Genomic DNA, 24,597 nt, shown 5'->3' with positions numbered 1-24,597 from the left:
TCAAATCATGCCTCCAAAAATGTTGACCAAAATACCACATACTGTAAGATCCTGCTCTACATTCAGATTACCTGAGACTAGAGCTCTATTTTCTTTAGTCACTAGGAAACGTTTTCTCATTGCCACACATAACATCATTACAGTTTTAGTTTGTTTTGGTGAAAAAGGAAAAAAGGAACACCAAAAACAACTCAGAGTTAGTGGCCACATATATATATATATATCAAAAGAAACAAAATAAAATCCTCAATACTGTAGTGTGTTAGGGGTTTGGTGTTATAGTTAGGCACATGGAAAGTGTGGCTGTAGCTAGTTCTCAACTGGGGACTTTTTTTTTAAGCCTTGGTGTAGGAATTTCCTTTAATGGGTTGTTGTTCTGTCACTTAGGCTGAGCGTTTGGATTGTTTAGTGAAATGACAGACAAGATTGGGTGGGAGTCGTGTCCGTCATTGACATTAGGGGTAGGTCAGGCTTTGTGTAAATGCTATATACTATATGAGCCGAGATGGACAACTGCACCACGCCATAGAAAGCTAGAGTAGAAAAACATTGGAGATTCTGCTGTGTGAAATACATTCTGATGATTCCCTTCCCTGTCTCAAAGTTTATTTGTTTGCTAAAAAGCCTCCTGACTAGTGAATAAGCCTCTATCTAGTGAATAAAATACATTTAAAAAATCAGCAATGTGACTTTCTCAGCCTTTTGGGAAATGCACGCTCATTTTACAAAACAAATACCATAAAGATTAAAATATATGCATTTTATTTTTTCTTAATTTAACTTCCATTTTGAGTTTTTTTGTTTGTGTGTCTTTTTTTTTTACTGTAATTCAAAGCATGATTGGGAATTTGAATGAAATTTAAAAGGTTACATAGGACTTTCTGGTAAGAAGGACTACAGTGCTATTCCACCAATGTACCCTGATGTAAAAGTATTGGCTTCCTTTACACTAACATCAATTGTGTTCAGTTGCAGATACATGTAGACATAGTTAACACCTGATTGGTACTGTACCTAATTTACCAAAACACACATTTTTCAAAATATAGATGGGTAACAGAAGATTGTTTTGGAGTGAATTGCAGTTGTTTGAAGTGAATACCACAGAAGACTTATTTGACCTTTTCAGCACGAAAATCTGAAAATAGAATCACCAATGAACTGGTGTTAATTTTTTGAAAATCTTGTTCTAATGTCTTCATAACTGTAGTCAGACTTGTCAGTATTGGTTATATTACAGCTTTATACTCAACTTTATTGCAACATTTCAAGAGCTAAATGGAATTTTAGTTCAACACATTCTAGGACTTCCACAGTACAAACAATGGGGAAATACTGACATTAATAAAGAAAACATAATGAATGAGAGGAACTGCAGAAGGAAAATACTTCATTTGTTCTATCAAAAATTATTTTGATAAATTCCTTCATCGGTCATCTCCTACGAGTGGTTTTCTGCAAAATAAATCATAAATATAAATTATTGAGACAAGAAATCAACAGTAATGCCAATGTTACAGTATGGTAGTTCATAACTATGCTTTATGGTGCACAACGCTATATTTATAGAAATTGAGTAACTTTGTGTTATATTGGATTTAATGTCTTGCTAGCGATACCAAAGTTCCAATGGATCATTCAATGTAATGTGCCTTAAAGAGAGTTCTTGCTTTTTGGATTGAGGCCCCGTGAGTTTAAGTAACTAACATTCGTTTAGGACTTTGTTCCCCCACCCCAGACCCCCCCCCCCCCCCCCCCCCCCCCCATTGCACTTGCACAAATTGGACAAATCACATGCTTGACAAGCACTTGCATATCCAAACTGGTGGGCTGCATCTGCTGCAATCCAGTAGCTTTTACATTAACAATTCATAGGCCAGGTAGTCGCTTTACTTGCCAAGATGCAGGAGCAGTACACAGGCAGGCCCAAATATTAGATAATCCTCCCTGTGCAAGTGTTTCTGTGATTTTGGTCACTTTTAAACTTCTGTTACTCATCTCAAACCTTCCTGGGATGTTAAGGTTGAAATGATATGGTGATTTTAAATATACTAGTGCTGTCCTGTGTTAGCTTTCTCTCTTACATGCTTATAGTAACATGTCAAATATATGTTTCAATAAAATAAGGTTAATTTCAGGGAAACACTTGTATCTTTCCAGCTTTGTTCTATACTGGTGTTCCCCCACAGCAAAAAAAGAAAAAAAAAAGAGATCAGAGTGGTTCTTACTTGTTTTCCTTTTTTTCAGTACACAAAGTGTGATTATGCATGCCAGAAAAATCACACATCCACAGCCAATCAAGGTCAGCTGTATTGTTTCTAGAAGCTCCATAGTAGAAATCAAGGCCCCTTTGAGTTTCTCTGCAGTAGCATCGTCAACAGTGGCTGTCTGTTGATTAAACAGAAAAGGTAGTTTAAAAAGATAAGATTTCAAGTTGAGTTATATTATCATGATACAATTTAGCTCCTTAAATGTGGAAAACATTTTGAAAGCCAGTATTCAACATTATTGTTGAATGCTTGTACTTGTGTGACTCTTTGGATCTGTGGACAAAAAAAAGTGTTATTGTGTTTTATTTTTTATATTAACATATGGAGTCTGCTTACCTCATTAAGCCAAACGATTGGAAAAAAAATATGCTTCTTAATGTTTGACAACACTCTGAAAAGCAATATAGGAATAGTCATTGATCAACATATATTTTTTTTAACTCATACAATTTTAATAAAGATTTTCCTGGTATTGATTGTTTTTTTCTCAATTGTTGCTTTATAGATATGATAAATTGTTATGAAAACAGAAATTATTACAATAAGTTTTCTTTACAGAGGGTGGACCAAATTATCAAAAGATAGATAAAAGAGGGCTAGAATCAAACAACTCAACAATAGTTTTTAAACTTTAAACTTAAAATGAATTAAGTTTTGGTCAGTTAAGTTTGTAAATATGCCAAAATGTATCAAATAATAACAGCTGAATAATATAGAAACCTACTCTATCTTGTTTGAAGGTTGAATTAGTATGTTGACTTGCAGTCTTTTGGCAACATTCAAAGAAACTCCAGTTACCTGAAAAAAAACAACAACAAAAAACCTGATTGTCATTTATTCAACCACTAACGTAGATTTTTTGCATTTAATTTGTAATGGTATTGTGCATTTAACAAAAATTAGAGGGTAATTTCATCTGGAGTTGACTGTGTTGGGCAATTAAGGTAATACAGTGTAATACCGTGTAATACTGTGCCCTGCAGTGGAGTTTCCTGATTGGTATACTAAAAGTTCAGACGTTTCTAATGTAATGTTACTATACTTACAGGTTCTACATCAAGAAAAGTTGAATGTTCTTCATCATTTGGCTTCAACCCATCAATTGATTCTTGTAGATCTTCACTGCCATACAAGAAATGGGGAAGGGAGATAAAGATTGGCATTCCTATGAAAGCAATAAGAAATCCATAAAATTATGTAACAATACCACAACTGTTGTATCTGCAACGTACAGTGAAAAATAAGTTTCACCCTTGTCGTGTTGAAGGGTGTAGATATTCAATGCTGGAGACATAAATGGGATGAAAGTAATAAACAGTGATCATTATTTTATTGGAGATTTGCTTTTGTGGCTGCAGTGCCTTACCCTGTCAATGTATCAAAGGGAAAATTAAAATGGACTGACGCTTTGAACAGTTTAAATATTTTTTTTAAACTGATCTATGTTTTAATTGAAATGTATGTGTATATATGGTACAAGGAGTGTAACACTGACCTTCTTTACATCCACTTATGTCAAGGATTCCAGCCGTAGTGCAGTTCCTGGTGATTTGGGTATCTGTGCAGTAGCATCTGTTTTCTGGATTATCAACTGGAGATGCAAAGGTTTTGGGCGGGAGCATAAAACGGTAGACTGGAATCCCCTTCAAAACCCTGCTGCTTTCATACTCAGCAACTACTGACCTGTAAGAAACCATGCTTTAATGCTTTACTGTCTTTTTAAGAGAGTGACACTGAGCTGAGTTCATATGGGTCGTGTCTGTCTGCTCAGACAATAGGGTTTGACTCTTTTTAGATCAGACAGTGCCTTGGTCTCCGAACCAGCACACTGGGTTTTGATCTGTTACCCACAATACTTTATTGCTGAAGCTCCTGTACCTTTAAGAGCAGTCTCTTACAGTGGTGCCTAGTGGGTGAAGAACCTGACCCTTGATAATTATTTGTTTTAATTATTAATGAAGGGTGTTTGGTGCCTGGTCGCATGTGGGGTAAGCTTGTTTAAGGTGGGTAAATATCTAATGAATCCTCTCCTGAACTTAGTAATCCCAAGTTGCATGCCTGCTTTGAGAGATGAGAACCAAGAGAGTCTCATTAGGCTTGATTTAAATAATTTCTAATGACCCAATTTCCAGTTTCTAAGAGTGGCCGCTTACTATCCTTTTGTCAGTAAAACTGGGCGCTAATATAAATAAGGGCAGACAGTCAAGACTGGACTTTATATTCTGCAAATACAGTATTCTTTACTAATTCAGAACATTTTATTCAGACTTATTTTCTTACCTGCAAATATCAGAAGAAAAGAAGTCTAATACCTTCCTCTTATCAATGAATGGTGGAAATACAGATCCATCTGATAAAGTTGAACATGAAAGAAAAAAGGTGGATGGTTAAGTTACTGTGAGTATGACAAACTGAAACAACAACTATATATTTCTATATATATATATTTCCCTGATATATATATATGTTCATCCGCTGCATATAGTATATATATAACTGAACATGTTCAGAAATTATCAAGCTATGTTAAGGATACAACACAATTTTTAAAAAGACTTGAATCACTAAAGCACAACCTTCCAGAGAATACAATTTTATTTTGCGTGGATGTAAAATCCTTGTACCCAAGTGTCCCTCGTAAAGAAACTTTAGAAGCTTGTCAAAAAGCACTAGGTGATAGACTAGATAAATCAATACCAACAGCAGAGGTGCTGAACATGATCAATGTAGTTTAGAAAACAGTTATTACAAACAAAACTATGGTACAGCAATAGGATCTAAATTAGGAATGCATTTTGCCAGTACATACATGGGGAAATAGGAAGAACAACTACTTAGAAAATCGGAAAGAGAACCTTTGGAATACATTCGGTCTGTAGATGATATTTTTGGGGTTTGGACACAAGGAGAATAATCTATTTTCCAGTTTCACAAAATGGCAAATTAAATACACAGTAATATTACGATGGACCTTCGATGGACAAGAAAAGAAATAGAATTTTTAGATACCATAGTAAAACTTGAAGAAGGTTCAATTGAGACTGACCTCTTGTGTAAACCTACTGACATGCACCAGTTTTTACACATCTCCTCTGAACATCCAATACACACTAAAAGGGCAATTCCAAAGAGACTAGGAATAAGAATACGAAGAATACGCTCAAAAGAAAGTGACTATGTAAAACAAAGAAATTATTAAAAACAAATCTTAAAAAAAGAGGATACAAAGAAAGAATTATAGCGACAGAGTTAAGAAAAGTGGATAAACTAAAAAGAGATGATCTTCTAGATTATAAAAATAGAGATAAAAAGGTCAAAAGAGTCCCATTAGTAATGATTTACTCTAAACTTTTGCCCAATATCTCTAAGATAGTTTGGAAACACTTCCGGATTCTACATAATTAAGAAAAATTGAAAAAAGTTTTTCTTAAGGCCCCAGATGTAGCATTCAAAAGAGAAGCTAATTTAGTTGATATTTTAGTTCACAGTAAACATAAAAGAATAATTGACAGAACAGGTTCTACAAATACTTGCATTAGTATATGTACAGTTTGTAAATACATGGAGAAAAGTAAAAATATAATTAAACATAAGAACAACTCATATCCACTAAATACTAATATCTACTGTAAAAATAGCAATGTTGTTTACGGAATAGCCTGTGAAAAATGTGATGAAATAAAATATGTTGGAGAGACTGGAACAACTTTAAAAGAATTCAGAACCACCTTTCATTAATTAGAAATAAAAAAAAAAATGAATGAACCAACCAATAGTACAACACTTCACCAGTCAAGGACATGACATAAATGATGTAAAGTCTGTACTGGCTTTGGCCCCTGAACTGAATTACATGTAGACATATGTTCACCTCACAACACTTACGAGCATACAAAAATAAAGCCTATACGTTTATACTGATTAAACTAACACAAGCTTGCAGTTTTATTATTCATGAAAAAAACATAGTGTTTTCTTATCGACGTTACTATAATGATTTACAGTTACATTTGTAGATATGTGTGAAAAATGACTTTTCTTACAGTTTCATGGCAACCAGGCTTGTTTCATATTTACCCCGCATAAATTATACAAATGTATATACATATTGTAGCACAGATATAAAAGTATGTTTGTATTTTGAAATCTTCTGCCTCTGTCTCCCTCAGCGTTCTGTCAAAAATATTTTTGGCTCTGTTGAACAAGTAAAAATCCAAACTTCCTGTTGTCTGTGCCTGTTTGATGCTGACAGTGGGGGTTTACATGACAAATATGATGAGTTCACAGTAGTGCAAAAAGCTGGCTTAAAAGTGGCTAATGTAAACAGAGTAAACTACTAGTCAGGAATCCCAGGAAACATTTATTTTAAAAGGTAGTCTCCTGGGTAATAATTAACCAGAAGACTATAGTCAGAAAAGTGATAAAGGCATGTTAAACCTGTCAGTGAACTACTGTCTTAGAGGCAAGTTATGATTGATTATTTAGACTCTTTAAGGATATTTTGTTACAATTTATATAATATTAGCATAGAATCAGAGTGGCAACATATTTATTTGAACATTTACATTAAACATAGATCAACAAATGGCATACTATAATATGAGTTTAGATTGTGTAAAATAAAATGATTAAACTCACCTGTACCATTGATCATGTTACAATAAGGATCTTTCCAGGTGGTCAGCTTTCTGAAAATGTGTAAATCATCTAACTTTACTATTTTACTTACTTTTGATATCCATGGATTTATTTATTTAATAATTTTAGAAAAAAAAAAAAAAAAAAAAAAAAGCTTTTAAAGTGTTTCTTTATGGTATGGTAACAGAGTTAAAGTTACTTCACAAAATACACCACCAGTAACAGCCCCAAGTGTCTAATCCACTGCTGTTTATAGCTGTATATAATGTATATAGTCCTGCAATCAAGAGCTGAGGGGATAAGATTGTGCTGCATTAGCTTTTGCACTACAGCAGGGTCAGTTAACCTTAATGTTAGTTAACCTCATAACCTCATTTAGCTACCCTTACAGGAACATTTGTTGTTTAAGTAGGGCAGTTAAATAAAGAATATCTGTGAGTAATGGAGATTGTCCATTCATCCTGAACCCCCTCGAGTAGTGCAATATGCGGGCTGCAGAGGTGGGGCCACGTTCAAATAGGGTATCTCAAACCAATGCAATATTGATACAAATTATTGTCAAGCATATTTTATTGTGTAGAACGTGTCCATTAAAGATATGTAATAACACTCACCCTTCACCTTGCCATTTGTCAATTATTCCAAGTTTTTCAATGTTACCTCTTCCATTAAAAATATTGTAGTATCCGTCTGCTGTTCCATTATACTACACATGAGAAGAAAACTAATATTAACAACTACAACATTGTAAAGGTTAATCACAGGTGCTATTTTTATGCAATGTATTGTATGATTACAGTACATTGTCATAAACTTGATATTTTGTGTATAATGTGTATCACATTAGTGTTAAAATGTAAAGTATACAGTGTACAAAGTGTTTATTTTTTGTTTGTTTTTTTATCTGGTAGCAGTAGACAAATTCCCCACACTCCACCCCAGTCCAAATTTGATTACTATTCATTGATGTGACTTATTCCTACAATGACTGATCACAAACAGAAACAGGTTATCAAATTATTCAAATAAAATATACTTACTGGGTAAAATACTCCAGTATATGCATCTGCTAATTTTAATGCTTTTAATATAGGGTCCTCATATCCCCAAAGCATTTCTTTTACTGTTCTGGTTTGGAATAAAGATGAGTTTGTTTGTTTGATTAAGTTGTTCAGAAGAGGAAGTAAGAGAGCTGGGAGAACAGATGGTGCCCCCTATAAAAACAAAATGTTAAATTGATTGATGGCTTAATCTGAACAGCATGGGCAGTCCACATTCTATTTCAGTTATCTGTGAATGTTCTCTTCCACTGGAAAAAAATATGACTTATTTGTTGACTTATGTGTTGCTCTTTTAAAAAAAAAAAAAATGGTTGACTTGTTGGTATGAACCTTGTTGTTTCAGAGTTCCCATCATTCCTTGGTTAAATCTCCATGTCTTTATTTCAAGGGTATTTTTCTACAGTGCCCTGCTTGCCACGACATGTTCATAAAAGCTGCAGACAGGAAAGCGTCATGGTGTGGGAAAGCGTAAGTTATAGGAATATACTGTTTTGCACATACCTATGTATGAACATGAATAATACAAGGATGTCTTTCTTGGAACAAAGTGTTCTATTGCCATGAAAACACAGAATATATAAAAGATATCTCATGAAAATCCAAGACATACAGTATGGCAATAAGAAACAAGCCCTTGGGTGAGTATCACAGATTTTAATGAGCTACCTGTATCTTGTTTATGCACACAAGTGTTTACATTGTCTCTAAACAAAATGTTACTTTAATATTAAAATATTTAATATTTTGTGAATATAAACTATATAATTAACCACTCCTTTGCGTATACCATGACATATTAATTGGTGAGATATATTACCATACAGATATATATATATATATATATATATATATATATATATATATATATATATATATATATATATATATATATATATATATATATATACACCACACACACACACACACACACACACATATTTGAACAGTATAAAACTAGTAATGCATTACTGCTAATCAGGGCCAGTGAAACCACGTGATGCAGTACAGCATAATGTTAACCTACCATTTGGGACAAGGAACAGCACATTATATCATACTTACTGCAACAGCGAGATTCAGAAATGTGATGTTGTCTTCTTCTGTACCTACAGATAAACCTGGTTCAAAATATGCACCATATGGTTGTAGGAAGGAGATAGTGTTGTTGAGGTTTACTGTAATATTTATCTTTGGCAGATATCGAACCCTAAGGAAAAAGTTATAAACTTGAAACACCAAAAAAAAAAAAAAAAAACACATCATTTGCAGACTCATTTTAGTAACTGTTTCCACCAGAATTTAACCCTACAGTAAACTGCCATAAATTAGAGCCCATAATTTAAGCACCCAGAAGAACTCACTGTCTCACTCTAGAGTGTTACATTTTGTACTTAATTCTTTTTATATACTGTATGTGCTAAACTGATTAACTAATCCATATATAACTAATAAACCATGGTAATAGTCTAGTTAAAGTGGTTAAGTACAGTATGGTAAAGACCAGTCTTTTATTTGAAATAGTGTAAATAAAAATTGGAAGTAAAAACAGTTTCGTATGCAGATATTTTAGAAATCTTGTTAAAAAAAGGCTTAAAAACATTTAACTGATCACAAAAAAACAGAAAGCAAATTACCTGTAGGTATAGGGACCTTTTTGTCTGAGGATGGGCTTTGATCCATTGTGTGCAATTTCTAGTGGGTTGTTTACATTAAACAACCAAAACTGCCTGTACACTGGAGTTCCTGGTAGTACCCAGTTTTCATAAGCAACGGTTCCATTTTCAATAATAGCCTCCTACAGAAGAATAAATTCATAGGAATGATAAAATCAGTTGTGTTGGAGAGCATTTGAAAAATTCCTTTTTTCTATTTATATATTATATCATTATATTCTTACCATCGTTTTCTTGTTTAGCTGACGAGAAGACCATCAGCATCAACAATCAAATAAGACTTACTGTACCTAGACACAATTGCTAGGTTTTTGCTTACTCTACATGGTTTTAGCCTATTTTTGCTAGGCATAAAACATGTTGCTTAATATGATTGTAGCCTTTATAGCCAGTCAGTACCATTTTAAAGTTTGTTTTAGATCAATATACAGTGCATTTTCAGTATTTGTACCTCAGATCCCATTCCAAAAAAAAAAAAAACAACACATATCCCAATGTGCTAAAGCCACACAAATTGTACAGTACCAGGGTATCTACCTGGATTGCATGTCACTTATTGTTAGTGGTAATTCCCTGATTACTGCACATGGGTGCTTCACCTGTGTGATTGACATGTGTCTGTGGTTTATCTCAGGAGGACAGGTTGATCAAATCAACCCCTATTTGTTCAGTTTTAGGCTACAATAACAAAGTGCCATACAGTATAGTATACATAGTAGTTTAAATACCATAACTCTTTAATGCAGTTGCCTGTAGCCAATACAAATGTGAAAAGACTACTTGTACTGTAATTGCAACATTATGATGTTCATTCACCATACTGATAAGAAAAAATTTTTGGCTGACTAAAAACAGATTTGTTTTGTTGTTTGTTTTTACTAAACAAACCATATCAAAGAGAGAGTGCACACAGTGCGTCAAGCCTGTGGTGCGCAGCACTCTGGGCAACTATTTATAAATAGGCAAAGCAGGTTTTCGCTACCACTGTACATAGCTCAGTGGACAAACTCAAAAAAGGGAATTATTTAATCCTAAATCTTTTGCATTATTTTAGCATTTATTTTAATTTCTATAATTTTGGTAACACTGGTCTGGATTCTTTGTGCATCTAAAGTTTATGGTTTAAAATGTGTTGCAATACATTCTGTTAAATTCTTAAACACTTTGTTTTACTCTTGGAATTTAACTATCAATATACTTTCATAGAGTACAATGTCTATTCCACGAATGAGGATGGCCAGACAACTAACGAGCCACCGAAGCAAAAATACTGTCTTTATAGCAAGTGTAATTTGGAAGGGATTATATTGGTATTAATTGGCATAACATACTAGTAAGCACCACAATCAGAAACACAGTGCAACTGAATCAAAACATATAGTTTAATAAACAAACTTGTGTTTATATACAGAAACCACAAATTACTTTCTTGTGCTAAAAAAACTGAAAATGTTAATACTGTAATTTATACATGGATCCTTTAGTTTAGCATTCAGAATAAATAATTGCACTTATTAGTTACTGGTTTTGGAGTAGAAAAAAGGGCACAGCAGAGAACAAAAGCAACTAAAATCAATATTGGCACTCACATAATAACAGACCAGAAAACCAATACTTAACTATCCAGAATACTTTTGTCATATAAATAAAGTAAGTAATATGGTCATCCTTATCAATTCTACTGCACAACTACGTGGGTATGCTCTATTATGTCTAAAATAAATCAATAAATCGATAATGTGATCAGTGGTTAAATACCTTTTTAACATTGTCTTCAATAATGGAATTCCCCACAGGTATAAGAATCCCTCCAAGGATAGCTAACAATCCACCAATGAAAGCCCCAGCAGTGAGTAAGTTGTTCTTGTTGCAACACATCCTAGATTGCAGATCACTTCAAGCATACAGCAGGTTGATTTGGAGAGTATCTTTAACAAGTTGAGTCTAATGAATAAAGCACACATTTGTAATTACTTATCATATGTGCATGCTAAGGATCAACAGTTGGTTTACAATCTTACCATAGACTGAAGGTCAACTCTTTGTGATTACAAACTGATAGTGAATTAACTATTTAACTTTTAGCTTTGTCTAGAAAAAGATATACACATGGCTCCTAAGATATCTTGGAAATGTTATAAATTCAAAGTCTTCACTTTCCAGACATTTTAGCTAGAACATGATTCCATTATTTACACACAAAAAAATAGACACCATTTTTGTTTTGTTTTTTAAATCACCACTATAATTTTTATAACATAATCCATCAAATTGTAACTATTTGGTGAGCCCAGACAACTCATCAGGACTTTGTACACACAACTATATAAATGTGTGGCAAAGTGGCTGCTGATACTGAACAGTGTATAGCTGGTGTGCTGCTGGTGCAATAATCCAAAGAAACCACCTGACAACAAAGTACATGTCAAATGGTTTGTTTATTATTTGTTTATAATCCAAGGGTCTGATGACCAGACAGTAAATAATAACGAGCTTGCAATACACAACCATGTGTACTGCAGAGTATTGAAAAAGGGTTGCAGACCCGTCAGTAATACTCCCAGTACTTAAACACACACAATTATACACACACACCATCACCAGTCCGCTTTCATTACCAACAGGCTTTCTCTGCGATCTCACAGTCCTTCCAGTTTCGAACCCAAAACCAAGCGAAGGAAAAGATTAGCGTTTCTCTGGCCCCTTTTATGCTATCCCGCATGATGATTGCAACTGCGTCTTTTGCTTGCATCTGCCGCCTTGTTTACCTTCCAGGTCAATACGTTCCTGCAACAGAGTCTCGCTTCCATTCAGGCTGACCGACTTCCCGACCTTGGAAACGAAATGTCAGGCCAGCCTGTCCAGATACTTTTCCTTTCGCTATTTAGCACCCTCACAGGTCGAGAGGGAGATTTACAACCAGAGCACATTGTATTTCTGTCACAGCATGTTTATATTTTCAATACTGAAATCAGATAACATACAAATCATCGGGGGAATAAAATAATCTAAATCAATTTTAACACATTAATGAGAAATGTATTATTTATTTTAAAAAAGGATAAAGTACATTCCACAAACAAAACAAAAACTTAAAAGCATGCTCTAGTTACAGTATAATAAAATTTGACAATTAATCACATTTTAAGCACTATAAATTAGTATAAAACTGATGTAAATGGTATAAAACCACTGTTTCATTATAATGAAAGATAATAACTGTAACCTTGAGTGTGGTTCAGGGGGCTAGAGCTATGGCTTCTGTTAAACTCGCTATTTGAACCCCAGATCAAGCTCTTATTCTTTGTCTTGCTTTATCGTTTCCTCCATCCTCCCTTCCTCCACTATGCTGTGCCACCTCCGCAATGGTCTCCCTCATGGGGAAAGTGAAGCTTACGCCAGCCTCGTCCTCCATGAGGAAGATTCTCCACAAGCCAGAGGAGACCCCCAGCCAAAACTGTAACTCATTTTCCTTCTTTCGTTTTCACCTGTGCCAGCCTCCTTCTCTAGAGAATGAAGCTCTTTTCCCAGCCTCGGAGCACAGCCATGCAGCCTCTGTCCTCTGTGTTGACTCTCTGAGAGCCGGGGAGAGACGCCTGGGCCCCTTGCATGTTTATTTCTTTTTCTCTTTCTATCATTCCAGTATCCCTCACGAAGTTACTTAAGCACACCTCTCATGCACGGAAGTCCGACCGCGTCCAGAACCTCTGGACTCCTCTTCGTCTTTTTGATTATCCTGCTATCCAATTTTCTGTTTATGTTACACCTGGGGAGAGTAAATAAGCACTCGGGTGGTTAAAGTTAACATATTTATTTTTCTTTGCTTAATTGCAGTCCCGTTTCCAAACACACTTTTTCAGTTTAACTTCAACAGCAGCAGGTAGAGATCAGCATTGCAGGCCGAACTCCCTGCATGTACATGTTTTTGTTCCTGTTTGAAATTTATTTTCCTCTGGATAAAGATGGTGACTCTGCTTCTCTGCGATTTTCTTGAATGATATCTTCAAACTGCTCTCGCACTTACGCAGTCCTGCGACGCCCTCTACAGGTTGGCGTTCTCATAGTTCTAACGGTAATGAAAGTTAACAAAACACATAACACATAATAACACTCATCTGACTAAAATGCAAAATAAAATAACTCCCTCTCTATAATGCACACATAGTGAAGCAAAAATATAACTTCCTGTGAATTAACCATGCATAAAGCACCATGTAATCAACTCTTCTATTTTTTACAAAAAAAAAACAAAAACATTCTCACTTGAGGATCATTTTAATTAGTAGTTTTTAAACTATAAATAGCCAGGCTCAGGTGGTCAGGAGTTCAGTTCGAAGCAACAGACAAGCAAACAAAGTGCGAGAAGGAGAGCGGGTCGTGAGGGGAAGAGGGATCGGAGCGGGGCCGACGCAAAGCTGAAGCGTCTGGTCTCCCGGAGAAAGCCACAGCTCCTCTCGCAGCAAAAAATAAATACATTAGCAAAGATAACCACGTAATAGGCCTAATATTTATTTAGTTATAAAACGAATGCTGAATAAGATGTCTGTGTCAAAGTGCCAGCGCAGCTTTTCTTCAGTTCAGATATATCAAAAGGCAGAGACAGAAACGGAAGTTAGACTGAGAAGCTGTTTACAGTTTGAACAGCACCCGTACTGTATTTACTGTAAGAAATATTACATGAATCACTAGTATAGTATAGTATAGTATAGTATAGTATATATATATATATATATATATATATATATATATATATATATATATATATATAATAAAATCAACCAATAGAAGATCTGCATTTTCCCTGTAACAGTCCAATCATAAGTGAGTAGAGGCGGAACATAAACAGTTGATGGTAGGTTTAACCAATGGGAGTCAAAGATCTGCCCATTTATGCAGGTGTCCAATTATCCGTGAGCAGAGGCGGGACATACACCGTTGAAGGAACTCTCCATTTCAGTTGAAGGACTTGTGAGTTTAACCAATGGGAAAGTCAAAGATCGGCCCCTTGTTTTGCAGCTGTCCAATCATTAGTGAGCACAGGAGGGACATTAAATGTGCTAGGGTGCGTGTTGCAAGACTGAATTTTGTGTGATATTGCTAATATTATATTGAGAACTTTGAAGTAATATTTAGAATTGCGTTTTACAAATTAAAAAAAAAAAAATGTAATTGAACAACAGAGACTATGCAACACTAATACCCAAACTGACACAGGAAGGGAAGGGATGTACTTGACACTTCCAACATTCAAATTATGGAAGGTAGCTGTCAATTTAAAAAAATATAGTGCTGGAACTGCCTTTTGAAAAGGTGGCTACAGCAATCTGATGTCTGTATAAGTCAGCACAAAAACATAAGCGTTCCCAAAGTCACTTGTAAGCCACTGTTACACTCAAAACTTGTACAAACCTGGATTGATGTTCAGCTGGATGAGCAGAAATGTAGGGACACAATACATCACAATGAGCAAGTAGGAAAAAATGAGGTTCTAAACACATGATTGTTTCTGTTGTTTACCTTGGCAAGCAAGAACTGGCATTCAGAGGGCACGATGAAGGCACCAATTCCTCAAATAGAGATAATAATGCAGAATGACTTTCTCTGATTTCTGACTATGACATCATGTTAAGCAATCGCTTGTCAATAGCCTCAGTATTCACAATAAAATAAAAAGGTCCTTATGTGCCCTTTAAGCTCCTTTCACACTGGCACTCCTACCTGGGTCTGGACCCTGGTTCTGGCTACCTGGGTCACAATCCTGCTTTGTGTGAAAGCACATACCTGGGTCATGCCTGAGTTAACCCGGGTCCCAGTGACTCACCTCAGGATGTTGATCAACACACTTTGACCCAGGTTGAGAGAGACAAAATGCATGGACAAAATAACAAACAGCCACACATGCATGAAGATTTCACTTACGCATGTTCAAGCCAAAGAAGATTGGACGGAAACATCTGTAACGAGCTGCTTCCGGGGCATTGATACACTCTTGTTTACTTGCGTCTGTCACCCATGTCAACCCTGATTTATCAAAAGCAGTGTGAAATCGCCAACTCTCTTTTACTGTAACTGACTCTTTTCCCCTCAAAAAAACCCTTTAGAACTCGCTGGGCAAATATGCTGTCATTTCAGTCTCCTCTCAAAGCCATGGGCAGTGGTTGCAGCAGGTCAGAATCCAGCAGAAAATCCAAAGAAACTGATAAGAAGTTATAGCATGATAGTCAAACTACTTGTATTACGTAAGCACTAATGATGTGCTGTAATTGTGTGTGTCCTTTTAACTAGAATTAGCATTAGAAGTCAGGATTGTATGTATATAATCAGCATGTAGTTGTATAATGGTATTGTGCATTCATTACAGCAAACCATTGTGTGGTAATAATAATAATACATTTTATTTATAAAGCGCCGTTCCACTCCCAAAGTGCTTAACATAGTTGATGAAGGGCAAGATAACATACATTAATAAAAAAGAAAATGCATTCAACAAAGTAAGAGACAACAGAAGTCCTTGAAAGCTAGTTTAAAAATATGTGTTTTGAGGTGGGTTTTAAAAATCTCAACAGTCTCTGAGTCTCTCATGGAGCTAGGTAGTGTATTCCAGAGGTAAGGAGATGCACTACAGAAGGCTCTATCCCATGGACCGTAGCTTGGTAATAGATAGTCAAAGACAACCGAAGTTTGAAGACCAGAGAGTGTGGACAGGAGAGTAGACATGAAGCAGGTCTCGCAAGTATCCCGGAGCAGTGTAATGGAGTGACAGTCAGCCTTGAATCGTATTGGGAACCAATGTAGTTTAAAAACCACAGGTGTAATATGTTCCCAAGATACCGTATGGGTTAAAACACAGGCGGCAGAATTCTGCACATATTGCAACTTGTTTATAACTCTCGTGTAGACTCCAGATAAAAGCTCATTACAATAATCAAGCCAGATAATCTGAGAAAGATAAAAGGGACCTTATTTGTGCAATATTGCGGAGATGGAAAAAGGACACCCTGGTGATATTTTTAATATGGGCTTCAAAGGTCAAAGAAGAATAAAAAATAACGCCTAAGTTACGTACTACAATGGAAGCAGATATATTTACATTGTCAACATCCAAATTAAAATAGCCAACTCTACAAACAAGAGACTGGGAACCAATTAAAATAATTTCTGTTTTGTCACAGTTTAATTTAAGAAAACTCTGTTGCATCCAAATTTTTGTATCATGAAGGCAGCTCACTAGTACAGAGGTAGCAGCGCTTGTATCAGGTTTCGTGCAAACATATAATTGTGTATCATCAACATAAAAATGTGACTTGAGGCCAAAGCAGCTAATAATCTGACCAAGTGTTAACATGTAAATACAAAAGAGTAAAGGGCCCAGAACAGAGCCCTGTAAGACACCAAGGATAACTGAAGATATCTCTGATTTGAAGTTTTTAAGAGTTACAAAGTGTTGTCTGTCAGACAGATAGGACTTAAACCAGCAGAGAACACTATCAGTAAGGCCAAGTAATTGTTCAATCTATATATTGAGCTGCACTGAGGTCTAATAGAAGAGGGATATTAAGGGCCCCTTAATATCTCTCTCTCTCTCTCTCTCTCTCTCTCTCTCTCTCTCTCTCTCTCTATATATATATATATATATATATATACATTTTTTTTTTTTACATAAAAAAGCCAGTTTGTGTAATTATTTTAATTGTGTTCTTTTTGCCATTTTATAAGTGAAATAACCCACTCCAGGGTGTGCAGTAAGACAATTCTTCCACTCCACACCATATCAACCAACAGTAACTAGTTATTGTGCTGTTTTATATGTTTTTTTTTTTTTATCATTAATACTGTTTTTATTGATTGCATGTTATCCTTTTAAATAATTAAATTGTCTATTATATCTTAAAGGTTTATGTAAAATATTGATTGTTCCTTTGTTTGCTTTTGTGTAGTAGCAATCCAACATCCAGTCAAATTCATGCCAGAAAAGGTTGCCTGATTGTTGCTTGAAGTTTCATACCCTTTAGAACCAGATTCATGGCTTTAATACAACCTCTGCAATTGCAGAATGGTTTTAGTCTTAACTATTAATTTGCATTTAAATCAATAGTTTGCCAGTGGTGTGATTGTCATTCAGGTTCACTAACTAAATATACAGTAGGTTGCACAGCATTGATTTACATTTCAATAGCATCTAGCTGCTGCAGTGTCTTGCATTCATTATCAGTTATGACAACAGGAATTTATTGTAGAAAACAGCAGTGTAAAGGTGATTATTCAAGGCTCTGAGATGTGTGCATTAGGGATTTAAGACTCTGTCCAAATGTCATAATATTTTATTTTTAATACAGACTGGTTTAATTGGGTATATAATACCCTTATACGTTTGCTAATAACCACCATTTCCAGGGGCTTTACCAACAAAGACACCCATTGTTAATCCCAAGTCATGACACAGAACCAATTACTTCCCTCATCCAATAGTGTACATTTAATTCCAAAGGCTTTATTATGGTAGATCACTATGGCGTGGTCTGTGAGGGAACTTTAAAAATATGAATCTCATCAGATATGATTCTATGAAGAACAGTCAAACGTGAGCCTTTTATAAACATAAAAATAGATTAATCATTGGTACTTTGCTATAGAAATGTATTACATAACAAAGTAAGCTTTGATTTTTCTCTTTCATGTCGATCTTGGATGATTGTGTCTTCTGTAAAAATGTCATGGCAGCAAACTGGCAACTTTAACATTATAGAATATTGCTCTAAAGCAGCGATGGCCAACACACCAAGTACTGCGATCCATTTTAGTGGCTCTCAATGGGCTCCGCGATCCACTGAAAAGTTGTACCAACAATTACCTGGATTTAACCCTGTAATGCCCAAACATTTGTTTTAAATGAGGGAAGCTACTTTATGTGTTATGCTTTTTTTTTTTTTTTTTTTTAGATAATTCTAATACACTGTTTTAATAATTGTATAATAGTATCCAATACATAAAGATAGCTAATACAACAAAAACAACCTCAACAAACAAACTTAACAATTGTTCAATTAAAGTAGATAAATTAGAAACTTACCATCATTTTGATGACTCTTAAAACCTGGTAAATGGGTTGTCCTTTAAAACTAACAACCAGAATAGTAAGTTACAGTAACACAGTACCGATGACCATTTGCGTCTAAGTCATTGCTGTTTTTAATTATTTTGTGATCCACCCGTGGATAACAAACAAAATAACAAACAGCCACGTCTGAGACAGACTATGAGCCAGATTGCAGCAGGGATGAAGAAACATTTGCTCTAATCAACATTTGGGCCGACGGTTCAATCTAGAGAAACTTGGATGGAAGCGTCCGTAACAAGCTGCTTCCAGGACATTGATACGCACATTGTGCACTTGCATCTGTCACCCAGGTCAACCCTGCTTTATCAAAGGAAGTGTGAAATCTCGTACCTGACCCACATGACACTGGGTCCCACCCGGGTAGAGCATGCCAGTGTGAATGGGGCTCTAGTAGTCACAGTCATATTAAAATCCACTTGAATTTGCTCCTACAGTTCACCGAGGTCATAGAAATACTGATATGACAAACACATTTGTTGAAAAATCGAAATAAGCGGTTTACAGTCAGCAGAGGTGAAAGTAACTTTAACTTCTTACCGGTACTGTATTATTGTTGAGTTGTCCCCCATTGAAGTGTTGCTCAGGTTTTTAATAGCATGTTTTAGATTATTACATATTACTTACATATTTTTACTCATTGCTCTGGAAGAAAGCATGGGAAAGGGACGGGACGGGACTGGACAGGACGGGACGGGACGGGACGTGTAGAATGACTTGCAGTAGAATAGTGCAGTATTCAGATAAGCAACACTGCACTGTTCTTCTGTAGGAATTAATTTGAGTTTTCTATTTATTTATTTTTTTTAAATCTCACCGTTAAAATAACAGTATATAATAAATAGCAAAATAATAGTTTCAAAATTAAACATCAAGAGTATTTATTGCAGATGACAACTTATTATTTGCTTTATATTGCCATCTCAAAAAATGTAAAAAGCCAGATTTTAAGAGAAATCTGCTATTAATATTACCATTTAAATGTGGTAAACACATAATCAGAATAATTAAAAAACGTAGAACATTGGCCTATTCTGCTAGTATTATCTTGCAGAGCACATTGATGCAGTTTTGTACTTGATAAGTTGATAATTAATGGCAGAAAATGTTTTACCAGTACACAGTACGGGGCCATACCAGCTTACTTTCTGATTGATCATAAACAACATACAGAATCGAGGTAATGTTTGAAAGCTTATCTTATCTGCCATTTTTCTTATAATCTGTAAAATGCGGGGCAAAGTTAATCTTCTTGGATAGGTACAGTAAATGCAAATAAACTAAATGAGGTTATAGTGCATTTTCTGTATTATATTATGAGCCCGATCTTTGATCTTCGTGCAAACCCCTTGTTAAATACATTTTATTTCTATACAGCGCAGAATAGATTGTGATGCGCAAAAGGACGTTTGTGACGCGCATACCCCTCTGCGCAGTGCGAAAACCTTTCGAAGATCGGGTCCTATATGCTTATAATGCAATTTTTGTTGTTGGTATTGCTATTGCATTCACTGTTGTCCATAATCACTGGTCCTTCCTTCTACCTGTAGTGGTGTAGGTAGTGTTTCATTTAGTACGTTACAACAGCGCACCTTCATAGTGTTTCTGTTTTTTTTTTTGTTTTGTTTTGTTTTTTTTCACACAGTGTGATGTAATTCATCTTGTGTCTGTTTGAAAATGCCACTGTGTCAGTGATTGCTATAGCGGTATTACAGTGCTGCTATAGTAATGGTTTCAACTCTTGTTTCCATTAATATTTTGGCAGTGGTAGCGGGTAGAAAGATGATCTATGGAACATAAACACTTATTAAATCTTTAAACGGCCTTTCAATTGGATTAGTATTTTAAAAGATAAAAGTGGGGTTAAAATACAATATAGATTCTAATGTAATTTTTCTGCAGACGTGGAGAAAAAAACTGTCATGGCTGTGTACATCTGAGTTTTTGAGACGGTTTTCCATCAGGTCTGCTCACAAAGATGCTTGGCCAATATTGTAAATAAATGGACATTTGAACAGAAATGTGTTCATAAACAGACATATTACATAACATTACATATTACATAAAGCGCAACCTCAAAAAACGGTAAAAAATTAAATAAACAAATATTTGAAAATAAGTTTGTGTATATATAGGTATATCATGCACATACAAAACTGTACAACTGAAACATTTTTTTTTTAATAAATGGTTTTATATTGCCAACAGAACAACGCTCATATATGCAACTGAAGCTATGTGTTTATACACCGACACACTATAATCGAAATGACATGAATAAATAAACATTTTAACAGAATGGACTTCATTTACAGCCGTTTACAAAGTCTAAGTGCTCCACAAATCACACAGATCCTGTGCTTTCTAATACACAGCTATCAACAATAAGCCAGGTTCTGCACCAAATGCTCCACGGGCATATACTAGTGCAATGGAAGCTTCTAATTCCTCCAAGGGCGTTGACCAGGAATTGTCTTGTAGTTGTTTGTGGGCTTCTGCTTCAGTGCAACGTTGTATGTGGTGAAGTGTATGCATGTCAATCAATAGGCGAAAAGCACTCAATGAGCTCTCATCAATGTTGCGTTTTGCATATGCCATGGGCCCTGGAACTTCCTCAAAATATTATGCTCACTCCTTCTATCTGCAGCTTGAACACCAGGATTTACAATGTTCCAAACAGTGCCATCATTACCAGCCTTTTGAGTGCCAGTGGTGCTGGCTCTACCGCTGGAGAAGTGACTACCTCAGATGAAGTAACGGCTGGATCAGGCACAGGAGCTGATGCAGGTGCAGTGGCTTGCAACCGTGAAAGGGCTGCCACAGGATTGCTTCTTCTTGCTTCAGTCCTGACACTTCTCTGGCATCCTCCTCACTGTCACTGCTGCTGGAAGATTCATCTTCGCAAACCCAGTCTGCTTCAGAGCCAAATTTGTCATTGTCCATCTCTGCTGCATCAAAATCATTGTTTGGTAAACTCTGTAGTAATTTCAAACACTGCTTTGCTGTCATGCATATTTCACAATCCATTTTCAACATGTATTGGGGTATGTGGCAATGTGTCCCACCCCTGTGTGTATTTGTGTGTTATATGTTGCATGTGGTGTGTTAATGTTGGTGTATTGTCATTGGTACATGGGATATAAATGGGTCTGAGTAACACGAGGGATTGCTCATCTCTCCATGTGCAGAAAAAAGTATATAGTGTGCGGACACGGGAGTGCAGAGATTCCAATTGAATGATTGATTAGCAATCGAGTCTCAGTACAGCTGCATAAAAGCATGCATGTTTCACTCACTCGGGATTGTGTGTTCGGTGAGTAGAGAATGGGTGAGAGAGAAGGAGAGATAACGTGTTATATTTAAAAATAACAATTGCTATTTTGTGCTGGAAGCACCGGCACGTTACTTGTTTTCTGTTCATCCACTTCGTTTGTTTGGTGTTAGTCTGTTTTGTTCCACCTGTTTGCTTTGTTCAATGTTTTGTCTTGTACAACTGTTTATTTTCTGCATGTTAAATAAATACGCACAACAGCGCGTTTCATTCACCATTTCACCTCGCAGTGCTGTGTGTTCTTTTCTGGTCTGATGTCATCACTAAAGCCAGCTTGTTTACAATGAATTTCTTAGAAAAACGAGTGACTTATATAGCAACCAAAGTACAGACAGAGAGCCTCGCTTCCTTAAACTTTATACAGCACTGTGACAGGACAGCTTGGTGATGACGTCCCCAGACAAGGAAGCTGACAGAGACAGACAGGTACTGCAGGTTGAAGCACTGGTGCGCATATTTATTAAAAAAAAATAATAAAAAATATATACAATAAAACACTGCTCACAGAGCAAAATAAAAGATTAAACAAAAACAAGTCTTGAACACAACAAATATACCTCCACCCAAAATAAATATTGTGCTGATCCTTCTACTTTTTAAATTTCTTTCTCCTTCTCTCTCTCACATACCTCCTCTCTATACACCCAGAGTTTCATATCTGCGTGGTCAACAACCAATCTGTTAATAATGAATTTGCTGCTGACCACACATTCTCACAAGATGTCTGGAAGACATGAGCTCCTAACATCGCCACTGCCAGACCACATTTAACTGTACAATAATCCATTACATCACCTGTTCTTAAACCCCAAACAATACATTTGAAATCACCCAACACATCCCAACAACATATTTCTCAGCAGGTCTTTGCCCCGCCCCATTGATTACATGCAGGGCTCTTCACCCCTGCCACACATGATTTATGGTTTCAACTTTGTTTCTATTAAATTCCGATTTTCAACCATTAATATCTGGGTCAAAATGTATTTAAAAACGTTTCTCAACCCCCACCCTATGCAGTCATATAAAAAATGATATGTTTTAAAATGAACTTTCTTACATTTGCACTGCTTATCATTGAATGCTACCATGCCCATTACATCTCAGTTTCTATGCTAAAAGCCTAACCTGGATGCAGCTTAGTTATGGGTGGGCTGGCATTTTCTAACTTTTGTGGCTTCAAGCTTAAACATACATCCAACTATTGTTTTAATTTTTTTTTTTTTTTAATTGTGTAATGAATATATAGTATATCAGTACAACGCTTTCACGTCAATCACCCATGGCAAACAAAAAAAAAATGTTTATGCAAGTAACATGCTCATTATTTCTTACCTACCCTCTGCATTTGCTAGTAGAGTCACAGCATGAGTAATATACCTCAATCAACTTCATGCCAAAACTGTATAATAATGTCACATTATTTTTTATATTGATGTTTATTCTAAGGTAAGTTCTGGTCTCTGTGAGTATTTTGTATTTTTATAATAATTTCTCAGATTAGGGTTTAGAATTAGGGTTAGAATTTTTTTTTTTTTAAACTGTTTCACCAACTTTAACGTATTTTTATTTGCACATTCACAATATTGTTTGTCATTTAGTATCACTTAGATTATTATGATTTGTTATGAGTGTTGGTTTTGTTTATTCGCTATTGAATTATTGTTTGGTACCCCTGCACGTGACTTGAGTGAATTATCCTGCTGAATTTCAGAGCATGGAGTCAATTTCTAGCGATTGACAGCTGTAGTCCGAGCAGAAGCAAGATGCATTCGAAGCGTTAATTGAATCAATTTCCGCTTGCAGCTTACTAAAAACCAACAAACCAGGCTGGAAGGATGGAGAACGGGGAGAGCCAAAAGAAAAGCACTCCTGTGCCTTGTGTTCTCTGGCATTTCTTTGTTTGTGTGTGGTTTGTGTGAGATATGAGCTTCCTTCGGTCTTTTGTCTTTTTAATTCTGGTTTTGTTTTTATAAATCTAACAGGTTGTAGACCATGTGTCGCCGATGGCAAGAAAGCACATTCAGTATTATATTACGTGAGCAAAGTGAGATTGTATGCAACTCTTTGAATATACATTATGAGCTATAAAGGTCTTGTGTTTAAGAAAATGGTTTGAAATTGTAATGATGCACAAACGATATGTTTTAAATCGAGTATAATTATCCTGCTTTGTACAGTGAAACTGAGGTTCGCATGTTATCTAATGAATAATGTACATGAATTTAGAATGTGTTTTAAAATAAACTGGAGGTATTTGAATTAATTATACAATTGGCTTAAACTATAATAAGAATGAAACAGAACTAAACGTACTAGTTTTGAGAGTGCGCTATGTTTTATGGGTAGGCGTTTTTTGTATTATGTTACCAGTCTTCGGTTTGTGATTTTTTTTCAGTAAATGTTGTACGTATTGGCAACATGATGACGGTTCCAGTCTGGTTGAGGAGTGTTCAATTGATTCAGGAGGGGGTTATTTGGGCTACATTGTATTCCTGGTGTCCTGAGG

The 24,597-nt window shown here is 35.6% G+C and overlaps 1 protein-coding gene across 2 annotated transcripts; it reads right to left on the bottom strand.

Annotated features, from left to right (window-relative positions):
* Positions 1–809: 809 nt before the first annotated feature.
* Positions 810–11,982, bottom strand: cd36 (CD36 molecule (thrombospondin receptor)). Of its 2 annotated transcripts, XM_041257512.1 has the most exons (13): positions 11,401–11,979; positions 9,604–9,764; positions 9,032–9,176; positions 7,949–8,122; positions 7,523–7,614; positions 6,909–6,958; positions 4,551–4,620; positions 3,766–3,953; positions 3,317–3,435; positions 2,995–3,068; positions 2,607–2,661; positions 2,229–2,388; positions 810–1,455 (listed from the first exon to the last, which is right to left on the bottom strand). In XM_041257512.1, the coding sequence occupies exons 1-13, from the start codon at positions 11,518–11,520 to the stop codon at positions 1,442–1,444; spliced, it is 1,422 nt and encodes a 473-aa protein (XP_041113446.1). In that variant the 5' UTR covers positions 11,521–11,979; the 3' UTR covers positions 810–1,441. The 2 variants fall into 2 exon arrangements, with proteins under 2 accessions (XP_041113446.1, XP_041113445.1); XM_041257511.1 differs by lacking the exon at positions 810–1,455 and having other exon boundaries at positions 1,851–2,388; positions 11,401–11,982.
* Positions 11,983–24,597: the final 12,615 nt, after the last annotated feature.

This window comes from Polyodon spathula, chromosome 8 (genome assembly GCF_017654505.1).
Source record: "Polyodon spathula isolate WHYD16114869_AA chromosome 8, ASM1765450v1, whole genome shotgun sequence".
NCBI classification, from domain to species: Eukaryota; Metazoa; Chordata; class Actinopteri; order Acipenseriformes; family Polyodontidae; genus Polyodon; species Polyodon spathula.
Note: the sequence above shows the minus strand (reverse complement) of the source record. Positions and strands in the feature narration are given on the sequence as shown.